An 18,126-nucleotide genomic window follows, 5' to 3' on the forward strand; every position below is an offset into this window, starting at 1 on the left:
AGTCTATACAAACCTAGCGTAGCCCACAAACTACTTGAAAACTGGGATATAACTCTAAAGGGGACGCGAGCAGGCGTTATTAAAGGGGCAATTTTGTGTAACAGGAAATAACATGGAAAAAAGGTATTAGTATTAAATCACAAACCGTCTATACAAACCTAGCGTAGCCCACAAACTACTTGAAAACTGGGATAAAACTCTAAAGGGGACGCGAGTGGGCGTTATTAAAGAGTAATTTTTTTGTTATAGAAAATCACAGTTAGGTTAGGTTATATATATACATAAATTAAGTATTTACAAGATTTTAAATAATAAACTACCAATCTGGCAAATGATATTTAATTTTCAGAATTTTCCATGCATTGATATTATTATATGGCAACACTTTTTATTTTTTGGATGGCACTACTGAAATTTCAAAAGTATTAAAAGTTTTTAATTTGATTTTCGTGACAAAATATGGCGGCGGACTGTCCGAATATGGTGATAATATCAGATCGCGAAGTGCAATTTATTAAATTTTGATCGGCTGTATCTCCCTCAATTTATTCTTCCGCGCCTTAATTATTTTTTTAATGAATTTCTACACACTTTTTTCATCTAGAAAGTGCATTTTTATTCAATTCCCAGAGTTTGGCGTGATCTGCATTCCTCCCCTGTTTTTAATTCATAACTTATAATGCCCACGCACAGGCTTCGCCTTTGTGGGATTTTTTTTGTTACTGTCTTATGTTTTAAACTAAACCTAAACGCGCTTAAAGGTCGTAACGTAGTTATCGGAGGGGACTTTAACGCTCGCTCTCCTCTTTGGTTTGACAATAATAAAAACCATTCAGTACGATCACGGACTGATGCCGTTGAAGACCTTATTGCTGCGCAAGGCCTTTGTATCGTTAACGAACAGAGTTCGTTCTTTACCTTTTCAAACACAATGGGAGAGAGCAACATTGATCTAACTTTTTGCTCTGGATCAGTTGCGGCCAGGATATCTAATTGGAGGGTCCATGAATGCGCAATAGTTTCGGATCATAGATTAATCACATTTACAATAGGTGTTAAGAAAACTGAAACTCCGAGATCCTCCTGGAATTTCAACACCTCAAGGGCGAATTGGGATAACTTTGGGGAGGCGCTACGAGATACATTAAGGGATTTTCATCACGTAGCAGCTAATGATCCGGACAATTTGGGGAACTTTTTCAATTCGGCCGTTGTATCTGCGGCTAATTCTTCTCTGGGCAGATCAAACCCAAAGACGAAAATTAGAACGCCGTGGTGGTCACCTGAGCTGACTTCGCTAAAGGGGGCCTATAAAGGAGCCTATAGGGCCTTGGGACTGTCCAGGAGGGGATGCTGTACGGAGGAGGAGACAGCTACCCTCCAGGCCGCTCAGGAGATCCAGGGCAACTTTCAAACATGCGGTTCTCCTTGCGAAACGAGCTGCCTGGCATAATTGGGTTAAAGATGTGGGCAACGCCAACCCGTGGGAAATCCACAGCGCAATTGAAAAATCCGTCAAGGGTTCGGATCGGTATTTGTCTAGTCTAATTGGGAAGATTGATGGGAGGGACGCTGAGACTGTGGACGTGGCCTCTACTCTCAACACACTTTTGGGCAAGTTAGTCCCTGTAGAGTCAGTAATTGGGGAAAGTGACCACCAAAAACAGATTCGAAATCTGACACGGCTTCCACCCAGAGACCTCGCCCAAGAGGATAGAATCACTCCTGTCACTAGAGCTGAAATTGGTGCTATAATTAAGGGTTTGGGTCCAAAGAAGGCACCAGGGCATGACAGACTTAATGGCGAGATAGTGAAGCATGTTTGGGTCCACGCTAAAGAGGAGCTCTTTCAAGTGATGGAATCGTGCCTGAGAAGAGGAATTTTCCCTTCTGAATGGAAGAGGGGCGTGCTCAGGATTATACCTAAAGGGAACGGCAAACCACTCACCGACGTAAAGGCTTATCGCCCGATAACCTTGCTCCCAATCCTCGGCAAGATCCTGGAAATACTAATTCGGCAGCGACTTCGCAGTACACTTTCACCGTCCAGTGAACTTCAATTTGGTTTCGTCCCGGGTAAATCCACCGTGCACGCCATTTCGTTTGCGCTTAACTGGGTGAAGGTCTGCTCAAAGAGGTACGTTGTAGCAATCTTCTTAGATATAACTGGTGCCTTCGACTTCGCGTGGTGGGACATGATACGCACAAAGGTTAAAAGTAGGAATTGTCCAAAACGCCTGTTTAAATCGGTTGACAACTACCTATCGGGACGAACTGTCTCGATATCCCATGGTGATTTTACTATAGAACGCGAAGTAAATATGGGCTGTCCCCAGGGCTCCGTTCTGGGACCTGAATTTTGGAATATTGACTTTGACGACTCCTCTAGGTTACCCTTGCCTGAAGGATGTATCATGATCGACTACGCGGATGATAAGATGTATCTTGTCTCGGGGAACAGCAGAAAGGAAATTGAAGAAAAGGCTGGTGATGGTTTGAACACCCTCCTTAAATGGGGGGAGAGGAATAAGATGACCTTCGCTCCCCACAAGACAAAGGGTCTCCTGATGAAGGGCTCTCTAAGTAGAAAAAGAAACCCTACCATCCGGATGGGAGACACCAACATCAAATTTGCAGACACGGTCAAGTACCTAGGTGTAACACTCGATCGATTGTCCTCATTTCTGGCTCATGTTAAAGATGTTTCAAGCAAGGCTCAGGCGCTGTTCCTAAAGCTGAGGAGACTCTCCACCGCTGAATGGGGACTACGCAATCCGGCACTACGTGCTCTGTACAGGGGCGTATACGTTGCGCAAGTTTCGTATGCTGCCTCTGTTTGGGAGCACCGTCTGGATAACTGCCTTATACTCCTCGCTCTTACTAGGGGCCAGCGAACTTCTTTGCTGGCACTATCTGGCGCATACCGTACTGTTGCTTCGGACGCTTTGCCAGTTTTGGCCGGCATTTTTCCAATCGATCTGGAGATTAGGGAAGTCTTAACCAAGCAGAGACTTTCCAGAGGATCCCCGGCAACCCATCTTGGTGTCGTTCTGACACCAGGTGGACCGGGAACTCTCCCTGGACTGCTTCGGACGATGAAGGACCTTTCGCTCAAAGAGTGGCAGGTCCGTTGGGATAGGTCGAGCATGGGAAGATGGACCTTTTCCTTCTTCCCATCAGTTAAACTCAGAATGGAAGGGGCCTTCCTCAAACTGGACCATCACATGACGCAGCTCCTCTCAGGACATGGGGAATTCAGGGGGAGGCTTCACAGCCTTGCCCTATCTACCCATCCCAATTTCGCTTGTGGCAATACTTACCAGTCGGCCGAGCACATTCTGTGGCACTGTGAGATCTTGAAGGATGCCAGAGATGAAATGATAGACGGTCTGAATGTCCCCATTAGACCGGTGTGGAACACCGATCTTGTTTCTAACAGAGTTAATTTCGAATGTCTGAGGAAGTTTACTAGGATCTGGGTTGAGAGATGGTCTGTGCTTAGAGTCGCTGACTAGTGTGATAACTGAGAACCCCTGGTGTATTGCTCCTGCTCCATGACTAATTCTTTTACAATTCTCCGATTATTGTTTATGCATTCTGTTCTTCTTATTTTTATTATTTTTCTTTCCTTACTGTACCAGCTGCTTCAGATGATTTTCTTTCGTTTACATTTCTTTTAAACAACTTGTATCCTATTTTCTTCTAATTTTCAGTTTTCTTTTCTTATGTTTTGTGTCTAAGGTAGACACACTGTCCTTTTTACAGACATTGCAGACACTCTTTATATATCTTTGCTTAGCTAATTATCTCTTTTACTTTGTCTTTTATCTTATACTTCACATACTGTCCTCTTTACAGACCATGCAAATGTTATTTTTATGCTTTCTACTTTTGTTTTACTTATTTTACCGATGTTCTTAAGTGGCACTTTTGGATTGTTTATTGTTTTTCTTTTCTTTTCTCGTCTTTTTTATATGTATTTTTTTTTTTTGGTTTTCTTTCTTTTTTTCAGTAACGGCAACGAGTTTACAGGCTAGAACTGAACTCCGTTGTTTGTTTTGTATTGTTTACTTTTCCCCAATAGGGGTTGGACAACGGGCCTCGTCCCCGCATGCACTGCTGGAGCTTCTTTTAATTTCTTGTTTTTACCGGGGGACTTCGCCAGTCACCTGCGCCACCCCTGAGGAGCGTTGGTGGTCAGAGGGGTGACTGTGCGGATTGGGGTAACCTCCACCCTGCCTCCGACCTCCTGACGCTTCTTTCCCCTAGGTTCTTTAGGGTTTATCCCTCTTTTTCCCATGCTTATCTTCAGGGCACCACCGGGTGGTCGGCTAAGGGGTGTGGAAGTCCTGACCTGCACCAGTCACCCCAACCACCACCAATCTCTCAACAGGACTGCCAGACGTGGCTCGGCGAAACTCCCCCGTCACTCTATTATTTCACTTTGTTCTTTTTGTGCTTACAGGTACTGGAGTGTGGGTTCCCTCCACCAACTATTTGCCTGAAACTTGTTACTTGATTGTTTGATGCTTATTGTTCTGTGTTGTCTTTGGATTAATACATGTAAGCGCTCGCATACCGCTTCCTAACACCGTATGCGGGGACATTGAAGGTCTAACTTCATTTATATACTTTGTAGAGCCGTTTATTCAAAAATTAGATTCATGCGAGAGCTCCGAAGGGGTGACCATAAGTCACCTATACCGGGGTGGGACAGGGCGGGTGTAACCTTCAATGTCTTATGTTTTGTATAATTATATAAGTACCAGCAAGATAATCGCAAGAAGCATGATTTTTACCGATTTGAATGATTTTCACCCCCCAGTTTACATAACAACTACGAGTATTTACTCCTTGGCCTCAGAAAGAACAATGAAATGGACAATTATTTATTTATTTGACAATTTGGATAGCGTCGCTTTTGTGAGATATCACCTCAGGGGCGCTTTACAGTTGATAGTGAAAAAATATAAGTATTACAAAAATAAAGTTAAGTAAAATGAAGTACAGGAACAGGTGATACGAAGATAGAAGATGGAGACTCTGCAGCAAGAATCCTAGGTGGTGAAGAAACTGGACCAGCTGCTGCAGCGAGAGAGTGCCAGCACCAACAGTGCCAGCACGAGGTTCGTCATTCGTCCAGGTATGTGTCTGCTGCTAATAAAGAGCTGACACAATATCCTCACATAGATAAGAGATCCTGGCAGCACCGCTGTGACCTTCGGCGAGTCCATCATTCATCTCCATAAAATCCTGTTCCTGGTGATTGTTGAATCGGTGCATTGTGCCCGCAATAAAAAGCGACGATCGGGATAGTAAATTACCCTGGGCTTAGCGAAATACTACCTGATCAAGAATGATTTAAATTTCTGCAAACACTTTTATTATTAAATTTATATATAAATTTCACCGAGTTAAGGAAAAATTGAGCATACTTTAAGTAGGTGGACACGCCTACAACATATTTCTATCGGTTTAGCTAGTCATCGAAATAATTTTAATGATTAGTAGAATTGAGAGCACTGAGGCAAACCCATATATGAACAAATTACGTGCGAGGAGATCCATGCAGAATGCAAGGCCGATGCGTAATGAACTAGATTAAGTAAAGGACTCGTAATATTTGATTTGGACATATCTTCATTTCTGAAATCTCTGAGCCCTAGGAAGACATGGCACAATCAAGTTTTTTTTATTTTTATTTTGGTTCAATATTTTACATTTCTTATTACAATTTAGTAATGTTAGCCTCACTGTGTGGCTTACCCGTGCTGAGGCCTAATACACTGGAGCTGTGTCCTGTCAACAGTAAAGACGATATTCATCATATCATATCATATTAATCTCTTAATAGTACAAAAAGAAAATTGTATAAATAAAGTCTAGCAACGCCGGGTACCCGTCAGTTGTTTAAAGCAAGGAATGTATGCATTGTATAGCGTCCCATCATCTTTGCTTACTGAGGTAGGCGTTTTTATTGTATTTTTATTAATGACTATTTAAGATACAATTATCATGTGTTCAAATTTAATTTTGTTTCTGATGGTAGAGTTTTGCCCCTTTGACAGCAAAGTCACCGAGACAAAGTAACCGTGACAAGAATATCGACCACCATAGTTCATGAAATTGGGTCCATACGTTTTATCATAATTTTTTTTAAATTTTTAATGTTAAATATTTAAATTTTTGATTTCGTTATATGTTATGTTTTTGGGAAATTGTAAAAAAATTTATGAAACTTTTTATTTTTGATGTTTTCTCGTCGGGGATGCTGTGGATTCACATTGATTATCGTGGATCAGTTAACTCGATATGCACAGTTTAAGTCTCGATACGCTAAAAAGGTCCCAAGGACTTTACCGCTCATCTTGAACACAGCTCCAGCTTTGGCACACCTACCACTTTATATACATCTGGACATACGATTGTCTCGGAGTAGCTAATAGTTGCTGTATGCATACTAAGAATGTGTCTGAGAAATTTGATTTCAACCAATGAATGAAAATAACAGAGGGCAACACTTCCGTTTACAGCAATCTGAAACTTTAAAAAGATAAACCAATCAAACGATTGGTCAATCATACATTTACCATATTATTTAATTCGTACCATTACTTAAAATATTAATATCAAAACACATGAAAGTGCTTACTGCAGTGAGATGATTTCACCATTTATCCAATATTTTTAGGTTCTATAAATTTGGCACATCATGGCACAAAACGAATTTGCAAACTTTGCATATGCCAAAAATCGCTCTATTGTGTAGTATAGTATTGATATTCACTTTTGCGAAGCGTACTGTAGGCTCTTGTGTTTGTCAGTTAGTTATACTTAAGCATTTTTCATAGATTTTATATTTTTCCTCAACTTCAGGTTTACTTTATATTTTGACCTTATTTTTATAGTATTTTTGTACATATCCTGCCTTCATAAATTTTATGAATTCCTCATGTAGTCATGATAACTTGGCAATATGTTATTATTTTTTGACAAGTGTTAATCTTCAAGGTATTTATAATTTCATTTGGAAGGACATTTAATATTTTTGTTGCGTGGGATATATGCTTTTTCTAGCCAAAAAATGTTAATAGTTTTGAATTGCAAGTAGATTTGTGGTAATTATCCTTGTATTTTTATCTCGGTAGGTATGTTGATCAGTGAGGTTCTCATTATTTTTAATGTCGTTAGAAAGGAAAATCGTATCACTAGCCCTTGTAATAGTCCATAAATATTACATCAAACTCTACCTTAAATGGTTTTAGCTAAATTTAACAAACAAATCAGAATGGCCAGTTTATTTTTACCTCACTGCATTTCTTTGTTGGTTACCATTGTCCCAATGGCTCCAACCAGTGCTAATCTAGTGACATAAAAAATAGCTTATCAGATAGATCAGGCTATAATTTTTCATATTTATTAAGATCGGTAATCAAGATATAAAATTACATTAGACAAATTACACAGCAGTTCTGAGCGGGAGATCAACAACACCAATTTGATGTATAAATATAATTTGGCAGACAACGCTTGGAGCTATCGACCTTGAACAGGTCTCCTTCTTTTGGCCGTATTAAACAAAAGGATTTGAATTATTAAATGATAACACAAGTTAACTTAACCCCGATATATCACCTGCTAGAGTATAAGTGCTATTAGTACAAGATATATTGTGTGCCTAATGCAAAATTTATGTTTTGGTACTGTGCTCGGGTGACCATAAAGTTCATATCTGCCAACTAACCAACCAATCAATAATTAACTAAAGAACCACTGTTTAATTTTCTTGCAGGAAGATCCAACGACCCAAAAGCTCAGTCAAGTGGCTACTTACCTAGAATAATCTAAAGAGCGTTTGTGAAGAATCACAAGGGGTAAAACTATCGAAGTCATCAGTGTACAAATAGGCGCAAGTGCCACAGAATTCTTTTGACTAGAGATAATATACAAGGTTAAGACTGATAAGCAAAATTTCGAGTTTAACACTTGATTCTTCAATGCTTTGTCGAATGATTAACCCTTCATGTTTTAAAATAATTTTTCCAACAAGTCCCTACGACGCGACATGGTGAAATTTCGGAGTGCTCCCGAGCCTATCTAAAATGTGCTATATATTGCTTATTTTTGAAGTTGTCTTTAAAAAACTACAATTTTAGAAACTGGATAAAATAATCTGTATTTGAAATAACATTGATAGTTATAAATAATATTTTTTAAATGTCAAACATGAAAATGTTAACCAAAAAACTTACCGAGACATTTTGTCTGGGAACGTAAATAATTTTGTAATAATTCAATATGTATAGAACACATTCTTTTTGTGGGGGTAATTAGTAAGAAAACTGTCACTTAATTTATGCCGTTTATAAAATAAACAATGAAAAATCCTGCCGATTCGTTATCATGCACTTTGACATTTTTTATTTATTTTATCCATGTCAATCGTTATAAATACTTGATACAAACTGAAAAGAATAATTATTTATCTTTCCTATGATGAGCAAATCAAGCATCTACGCATTATAGAAAAAAATATTTAAATACTTGTTTTAATGTATGGATGCCCCGGTCAGATATGTCCTTGAGAGGCTCTAATGGAAAATGATGTTTGTGGCTAGTTATGTCCTTCTGAGGCCGAAAGGGTTGAAGGGTTAAATTCATTACACTTTCTGACTTATTTACAAACACGTAGGTATATATGCGCACTCGAAATGAAATAACACAAAATGTATAATATATGTTATATTATTATTATTGTTATATAGGTTTCATGGACACCCTGTTCAAAAACATTACAAGTGTGTACAAAGTTGGCATTGGCGTCTGTCAAGCGGCTGTTTTAGTGTACAAAAGTAATGAATTAAGGTCAAAATAAGTGCCTAGTTAAAAGTAAAAAAATATTTATATAACAACACGACTTCAATATAAAATGTGAACGACCGTCTACAGATAATTAATTGTTGCTTATTTACAGAAAATGTTCCTTTTCAATACATTAAATAAATTAGTTCTATTTTCGTCTACTTTGTTTTGCTTTTAGATCAAGCCAAGGACGAATAGAAGAGGGGGAGTTTATGAGGGAATAAGAGGATAATACTCTTATTCTACCTTGCAACCCCCCTCCCAGGTTTGAATTCCCCCCCATTTCAATGATAGAGCTGACCCCTTGCATCAAGCTAATACAATGCATCAAGCTAATAGCTCAACTAGTCATTTTAACCTGTAACCAATCACAAACCTTTCTCATATTATCTTCTCATGTTACTATGAACTGCACAGGAAAAATATTAAACAATAATTTCCTACCTCAAAAATACCTTAAAATACCTAAAATAATCAAAGGTACCTAAAAAATGTTTTCAAACATTCACAAATTTGTAACTTGAATGAATACAAAGTTATTAGTTAGTTTGTTGAATTCAATTTTATTTTTAAGTTTTTTATTATTATTTAATAATACACAGCTGCCACGCTTAAATATAATTACGCAGCAGAATTGTTCATAAATAAACTGTTTTAAAAACAGTTAGTTTTTTTAAATGTACAATTATTTCAATTCAGTACAAAAGCTTCCTCAAAGTCAAAACGAGAAAGAAAATCAGTCTGTAGAACAACATCAAAAACGCAAATTAAAAATTTTCTTCTCACAAATATTTGGCAATATTTTTCTCCATCGAGCTGGGGTCAACATTGGGTCCGTGTCTCTCAACCGGTTGTCCATTCTTGTCGACGATGAACTTGGTGAAGTTCCACTTGATGAAACTGCCCATAATGCCACCCTGCTTGTGCTTGAGGTACTTCCAGAGGGGTTGGGCCTTGTCTCCGTTCACGTCTCCCTTCTCGAAGATGTCACCGAACTCTGCCTTCGAGGAGAGGAGATGGCAGACTATATCTTCGCTGTTTCCTGGCTCCTGGCCATTGAACTGGTTGCAGGGGAATCCCAGGATTTTGAGTCCTGGAAGAAAAATTCACATTAATTTTATTTAATTCACTAAGGTACTAGGATACAAAAAATATTAAATAAGACATCATTTTTTTTTATCTAAAAAACTTATTTCGGTTGTGCATGCGTCTTGCGTAACTCTGGTTCAATGAACTCTAGAACTCAAATTTGCTTTGAATTTATGTGTCATTTTCAAAATTTAACCTGACTGCGTGAAGAATCTAGATAAGTTATAGATTATATATTCTATATTTTAATCTTTTAAATATATACAAGAAATGCCTCGGGGGTGTGTTTCGTGAACTATATACGAGTATTCGTATTTGCCCATTAGACGTTTAAATAAAAAAATAAAAAAAATGCGTTCACGAAATTCAAATGGGATGGAGATCTACGATGTCAGGCCGTGTAAGTGAGACAGACTAACTCCAATATTTTTTTCCATTAAAATTTCTATGAAAGGCATTTCTAGTTTTATTCTTTATTCTATAATTTGAAAGGAAAGTTAAATTAATTATCATTTTCAAAATTTGCACTGATTTTTCAAGTATGCGCTGCTCATTTAACTTAATTACTGAAAATTACGATCGCTACCACAAAAACCAACAAAACATCACTAATCTTCATTACATGTAAACACCGCGAGTCCCAACTACTTCTAACCATCTGCAGTGAGTGAAACTATGGAAACTCCAATAGGGGTATGTTGTGAGGCAACAGGAAGTGGGGAGGGGAAGGAGATGGGAAAGATGAAGGTTGGGAAGTATCTGCCTATCCATATCTGGTCACTAAACACGGCTAAAGCCGTTTCAATTCTGAATGGTGGTCTCACACCAGAGCAAAACTGAGAGTATCTCACAAAAAGACATACATAAAATCATCTAATAAGGTCAAGTTTGCAAAAAAATCATCAGTTTCGGAATAATTCTGTAGATTTGCATAAAAATAAAATCCACACGCCCTTCCGCCAAAGACACTCGTCTTTATTTAAAAAATACCGTACGATCACAAAGCAAGGTTTTACACAATATTAATAATGTCAATGCCAAGGAATCGGGTGAAATTGTTTAATTTTTTTAATGTGAAACCGTACAAGAGTTCCAAGTGTTCCCAATCGTCTGGAGTCAGTGAGACAATTTCATCTCCTATTGAGGTATGTTGGGAGGCTGAAGGTAGTGGAGAGGGGTAGGAAATGTAGAAAAATAAGGTGGGGAAGTAGTCATTTCAAGCAATTTCAATTTTAGTTTCAATTCTGAATGGTGGTCTTACACCAGGGCTATACTGAGAGATTTACAATGTAATATGCTGTAAATGTACTGTATAGTATTTTAAATGAGTAATTTGTGAAATTAAACAAGTTAATCAAATAAAATTTAGTTGCGCACGCCAGGATTTGAACCGGCAACCTTCAGATTGCTAATCGAGAGCCTTACCACTCCACCACGGAGGCCGTCAGTTAATCCATTGTTAAACTTTTTTAACGCTTTCTTTGTTGGACTCATTGTAATGTTTTCTGGTAGCATGGTGCATATTTTTGTGACAAAGTATCGGTCAATTTTTTTTTGTTACGAGTAAAACTTGTGTTTAGTTCTTTTTCTTCGTAAGGTGTGTTTGTTTTTGATGGTGTGTCTTTCCGGGGCAATACCGATTTCTTATTTCATTGATTTACGCGTCACGTTTATCCCAGTTACTCCTTTCTTCACCCATTCGCTATCTGTCCAAACTATCTTATCGATCATTTATTTATCTAGTTCATTGCTCTTACATTGGCCTAACATTCTTATCTGATCTCATAATAAATTAAAACCTACAATCATTCAATTTGTTACGCACGCACGCCTCACGGATATCATTTACACTGCATTCACGTATAGCATACACTCTTCCGCTACTAGTTCATGCCTGTTATATATGTAACAGGTTTGCTGCTTTATGGACAATCTATATACAATAATTGGACATAGTTGTGTAGAAAGCTTCTAACCCCAAACATTCGAAACTGAGGAAGAGTCGATAGGAATTTGATGGACAATATCTCAACCACTGCAAACAAGTTTTCGTATTTTTGTATTAAATAGCTAAAATTCGAAGCAAAATTATTTTTTTTTAAATTACCTAAATCGATCAACTTTGAAGTCGTTTTAATGTACCAACAAACTGTTTAATGAATACAATTAAAATATCATCAAATAAAACAGATTTTTTACTAAGCCAACTAAAAAAATGCACAGCATAATTCTATGATTGACGTGATTTGCCTTCATTTAAATATATAAAAAAATAACATTCAATATTCGTTATTATCATTATTTCATTACTCGGTCAAGTCCCGACACGAACGTAGCTACATGGTTTAGGTAAAAAAAGATGAATTGTCTACTAGACGTGAATATATTGTTGGAATTATTAATTTGCCCTTTTTACAGTTGGCACATAATTTATTTTCCTTGTTTGTTACTTTTCCTATGTTATTCCACACTTTAATGTTTGGATGCTTTCTACAAAATGTTGATCTGTCAAGAGATTGGTAATTCGTTTTATCTGGATCAACGAAATGATTTGCGAGGTATTATCTAAGGCGCACTTTTTAATTATGTGGGTTTGAAGGTTTTATGAAATGTGACAACAATATTGCGACTGCGTGAATAAATAAATACTTTCAAACAAATATGACGTTTTTTAGGCCAATTTGAGTCAAATAACTTAAATATGGGTTGGTTCAAAATGAATTGTCAAAACCCTGTTGCATTTGGAGCTTGGTAGATTTCAGCAGATAAACTCAATTTTCCACTTAATGCTATGTTTTTTTTTATATAAAAAAGTGTTTTAAAAAAATCAGGTTAAATAAAACGTTGCGTTCATTCACGAAAATGTGAAAACAATATGGTAAAAACGAAATAAGCAGCTCAAAAAGACGACCGATCTCTGAGGCAAACTGCGTAAAATACATCGCTTACTTTTGCGAGCCTTACTCGTGTTAGCTAAAAATAGAACGCAAGAGTCGAAACCGGCGAGCGTCACTCGGGCTAGCAGAAATTGGAACGGATTTAGCGCGCGAGCGTGACTCGTTCAAAAGCATTAAGCGGTTAATAAATTGCGTGTTGGATGCTTTCTGTATAATAACGTTCAATTGTGGACCTTGGAGGAAATATGTGGTCAACCTTCACTCGGAACATTTTTTTTATTTTACTCGAAATATATTAATAATTATTAAAAAAAATATATTTTTACGTATCATTTTAAAAAGAGAAACAGTCTCCCGTTGCCAATGAATTCTTTCTTCCTACTTGAAATGTTTTTGTAAACGCTTCTATGAACAATGTTAGTTTTTAATTGAAAACACGCGATATTATAAGTGCACGTTTCTGCAATATATCGTTATCGATTATTCGATTAATCGACAGTAATATAACGCAAAATGAAATGAAAGTCAATTTCTCAAACACGCGTTTCAGTTATTTAAATTCTTTTTTCATTGCTGTTTAAAGTGGTCTACAAAAAAAATCAACGTGTCGTCGCCATGCGAGTATTTATTACTCTACTATAAAATTATCAAAATCTACCTACAACCAATCTAACCTATCTATCAATATATTTAATGAAGAAGAGTGTGGGTTTTTTTATTAAACAAATCCATAGTTTTATTCCGAGATTGAAGAACTGTGAACAACTTGTTCACTGTCCAAAAAAAATAATTTCTTTTTTGATACTTTCAAGTGTGCAAAGTTCGAGTAAATTGCTGTTCTGAAAACTATACTGATTTTGAAAAGCTCTATGTAAAGCTCGGGCAACGCCAGGGACAGCTAGTATTTACATGAAAGATTCGGAGTTTTTCACACAGGAGGCCCTGATGAAATAATTTCCCTCTTGGCCTGTGTCATATTTGGTGATGCTGTGTGGAGGGTATTTTTAAGGAAAGGAAGGAGAGGAACTTCTGGGAAGGTAAAAGGTTTGAGGGTAGGGTAGGAATCTAAGGATCAGGGTGTTCAGAAGTGACGAATGTCAATATATATTTCTCCCACTGTAACGCAAGGCAATGAGTTGAGAGACCGGTTGAAGAATGTTTCCAAGTAGCTTTTAGGAAGATTTGATACTGTTGTATAATAAATTTATACTTTCATTTTATTTTATTAAATTTCATAATACATATTACAATAAAAAGTTCGGGTTGAATCTTGCGATCATACATAAAGATAGTTGCCAATAAAAATGTGCGGTGAAAAAATGAAGACAATGTTAGTAGTTCTTATTCGAAGTATGATACAGTTGAAAGTGACCGAGGGGAATAGGGTCCCATTAGCTCAGTTGGTAGAGCACTGTCCCGGAAAGACAAGGGTCCTGGGTTCGAGTCCCAGATGTGACCGTTTCCTTTTCTGATTTTTCTGTTTCAGATTTTCGTTTAGAAATCACTTATATTGTCTTCAATATTTAAATATCACAATTTGAGGTTTTACTCAATAAAGTTATTCCGAAAAATAAATATTCATATTACATTTCATAAAAAATCTCTCAAACAATTTATAAATACGTTGTGTCACAAATATGATATTATAATCCTTTCAAATATTTCTATTTTTGAGACCGATATTCATGTAATTAAGTGGAATAAAGTTTTTTATTTGTTTTATTATAATATATTATAATCCTTTCAATTATAAATAATGTTGGGTTTATTTTATAAAAAAAATAAATCAACAAAATAATCATGACAATTGAATATTTTTTGCATCATGGGATTTACCTCCTGGGCATAAGAGTGCACGCATATTTCAAAATGATTGTATCGAACTATAAGATAAGCTGATAATACGGCAACAGACAAATAATTATCCAATACGTGTAGAAAGATTGCGTTATCTCAGGAAATTTATCGAGTGGATTTACTAAACCAACAAACACGCTGACAAGCGAAAAAATCGTCATTTTTTTGTATTTTGAATACGAAAATAATTTATCACTTCATACCACAGACATCTTAATCTATTCATATAAAGTATATATTATTATTTTAGCCAACTTCGACATAATATGTCATTGAGTTTAGCAAAAATTCGTATAATTTTTTTTTATTGTTTAATGACAAATTCCAGTAAATGTTATAATTTGATAACAAATTCAAGTACATTTTATTATTTTGTGATAAATTTAAGTAAATTTTATTATTAAATGAGTAATTCAAGTATATGTCATTAATTAATGACAAATGAAATAAAAAATATCAATTGCTAAAAACACCGGCATGAATGTTTGTTGATAAACAAAGCCGTTCATCGTATTCCTACGATGAAACATTTTAATTAACTAACGGTTGATAAAAAAATTATAAATTATTATAAGTAATAACTATTTGCCGTAAAAACACCTTCAGATTTAAAAAATCTCTAAAGAAAGAATAACAAATGGAAGTACAATGTCTGAACCTATTGGGAGATTCTATTCCTATTCCTATAGAGATTCTGAACCAACAAATACTTTCCTACAAAAATAAAGTTGGTTGTATTCAGGTAAAACAAATAAGCAATAATTGTTGAATGAAAAATTCTAATCCATATTAAATTATTTGGCGGGTTTGGAATAAGCCTACGTAGCTTAATGGTTAGAGCAGCTGACCGGATATCAGATGACTCCGGGTTCAATTCACGTCAGCGGCATTTATTCTATCTCGGGAGATTTTCAATTGGTATGGTATTTCAGGGGAATAATTATTGCTCATAAAAACCTTGTCTTATAAACATTAGTATATCATTTAAAAAAAATCATTAAAAAAAATCGCACGTGTATTATTATAACGAACACCGAGTGAAACACCAAAATTTACAAAATAAATAATTTATTTAATGATTATATCTTATACGATGATAATTATCTTATCTGTCACGCTATGCAAAAGTCAAAAACATCAATTTGTATCTAGATTTATACCTCTAAAACAACTGACAACCATTATAGTCGTTAATATATTGATGGACGATGGTATAAACAAACTACTCACGACGATGGCGATATTGAACCACAAAGAAAAAGTGTCGCTTAGTGTCTCAAATGATTTCCGCAGATTTTACAAATTCAGTAATAATGTAAAAAAACCATGATCAATGTGTTTTGTAATACACTATACATATACGAGTACGTGTGACACACTGAGACACTGTGTCACTACCGAACTTGCTCGATGTAACGTCTCCGAATCGAATATTATAAATCTTGCAGAATTATATTTGGATACAGAATAGCGCTGCTGTTATCCACAATGTTTACTAGGATTGAATGGATTCACCGACCTGCTGAGAGTGCTGAGTCACCAGGTCACTGGAGCCAGGATACGGCGAATGGTCTCCGACAACACGGTGGTGACCGCAGCCTAACAGCACCAAGCGCCTTTCATAATTGTTTGTTTTTAGATTTACTTGTATTACTTAAAATAATATCTATTATCCTGTCAATGTGTATATCTATATGGGACTATATTATAACAGAAATTGAGGTAAAGGTTACGAATTCCGCTTCACTCTTAATTCGCAATATTTCACTTTCAAATAAATAGATTTAGCTTTATTAATTCAAAACATGATTTATTATATCGGGGGAGACGGAAATATACGCACTTTTAATTTTAATTTCGTTTATTAAGTCACTTACGCGATATGTCACACGAGATTTCAAAGAAACAAAATAATGTGACATTTGCCGGAAATACCACAACTAGTTATTTACCTAGCCAGTGTGCGGGTTAGGTACAGTACCTACCTACGAACTAATTCAGTTAAAGAAAATAAAATCTTGAATATATTAAATTAATATATTTATATAACCTAACCTAATCTAACTGTGATTTTCTATAGCAAAAAAATGCCCCTTTAATAACGCCTGCTCGCGTCCCCTTTAGAGTTACATCCCAGTTTTCAAATAGTATGTGGGCTACGCTAGGTTTGTATAGACTTGTTTGTGATTTAATTTTAATACCTATTTTCCATGTTCTAACCTAACCTAACCTAAACTACCTAAACGGAATACGTTTAATCACATTTTATTCTATTTGTTTGTTATTCGGGTTATTTTATTTAATTATATGTTGATTATTTGTTATAAATAATACATTGACTTACATATTAATATGGATTAATTATACACGATGATATTATTTATTTTATATGGCAATACTAATTTTTTTTTGGTTGGCAGCAGTGTCTATGAAATATTTTGTAGGTATGAATTACGATATTATGAATATAATCCAACTCTTGATATGAATATAGTCGCTTTCGGCGGCGCCGCATACTAATTGACATATCGCGTAAGTGACTTAATAAACGAAATTAAAATTAAAAGTGCGTATATTTCCGTCTCCCCCGACATAATAAATCATGTTTTGAATTAATAAAGCTAAATCCATTTATTTGAAAGTGAAATATTGCGTATTAAGAGTGAGGCGGAATAGGAGAAAATTAATGAAATTGAAATGATTACAGGCTAAAACATGTTTTTTACACAATAAGTATGTACTTTTAGAAATATCACGATTGATTGGTAAATTGTCAATTTTACCACATAGTAGTAAACAATAGGTACGATGAAACTATGTAATTTTAGCTATGGATACACGTAAACATGATTCATACAAACTAACCTCAAATAACAAAAAACAAAGATCGACTATAGACTGTTTAAATAATAATAAAAACTTACCTTGTGATTCATATTTGGTCTTCAGCTCAGTAAGTTCCTTGTAGTTGGTGGTAGTCAAACCGCACTTGGAAGCAATATTAACAATGATCAACACATTGCCTTTGTATTTCTCCAAACTCACTTCGTTGCCTTTAATGTCCTTGACAGTGAAATCGTAAACAGATTTTGCCTTTTTGTAGTCGACTTCCGCCATTATTTTATGGTATAATTTATCTAACAGATAACCTAAAAACAGTAACAACACGCAAGGTACTCTTGCAGACTGATCGACGGATGCGAGATGCGACCGGTGGGAGTTTACAAAAAGTATGTATACAGCGTTTAGCGGATGAGTATATTTATCTATTTGTCTGACAGTCAGCTGGTTACGTCACACGTAATAAGACAAAGTAGATACTGAGTTATCAGGGGTCAGCAAACCTTCCAAAAACAAAACCAAATACTTTTCGCAATGCATGCCAAATTTTCAACGAAAACATTGAAAAATATACAATAAC

General features: G+C 35.9%; 1 protein-coding gene across 1 annotated transcript; it reads right to left on the minus strand.

Annotated features, from left to right (window-relative positions):
• Positions 1-8,767: 8,767 nt before the first annotated feature.
• Gtpx (phospholipid hydroperoxide glutathione peroxidase Gtpx) lies at positions 8,768-17,951 on the minus strand. Its single transcript, XM_089640108.1, has 2 exons — positions 17,630-17,951; positions 8,768-9,955 (listed from the first exon to the last, which is right to left on the minus strand). Exons 1-2 carry the CDS (start codon positions 17,820-17,822, stop codon positions 9,645-9,647), a joined length of 504 nt encoding a protein of 167 aa, XP_089496234.1. The 5' UTR covers positions 17,823-17,951; the 3' UTR covers positions 8,768-9,644.
• Between the last annotated feature and the right edge of the window lie 175 nt (positions 17,952-18,126).

Source organism: Hesperophylax consimilis, chromosome 15 (assembly GCF_061612785.1).
Source record: "Hesperophylax consimilis isolate HC1 chromosome 15, BYU_Hcon_1.0, whole genome shotgun sequence".
Lineage (NCBI taxonomy): Eukaryota > Metazoa > Arthropoda > Insecta > Trichoptera > Limnephilidae > Hesperophylax > Hesperophylax consimilis.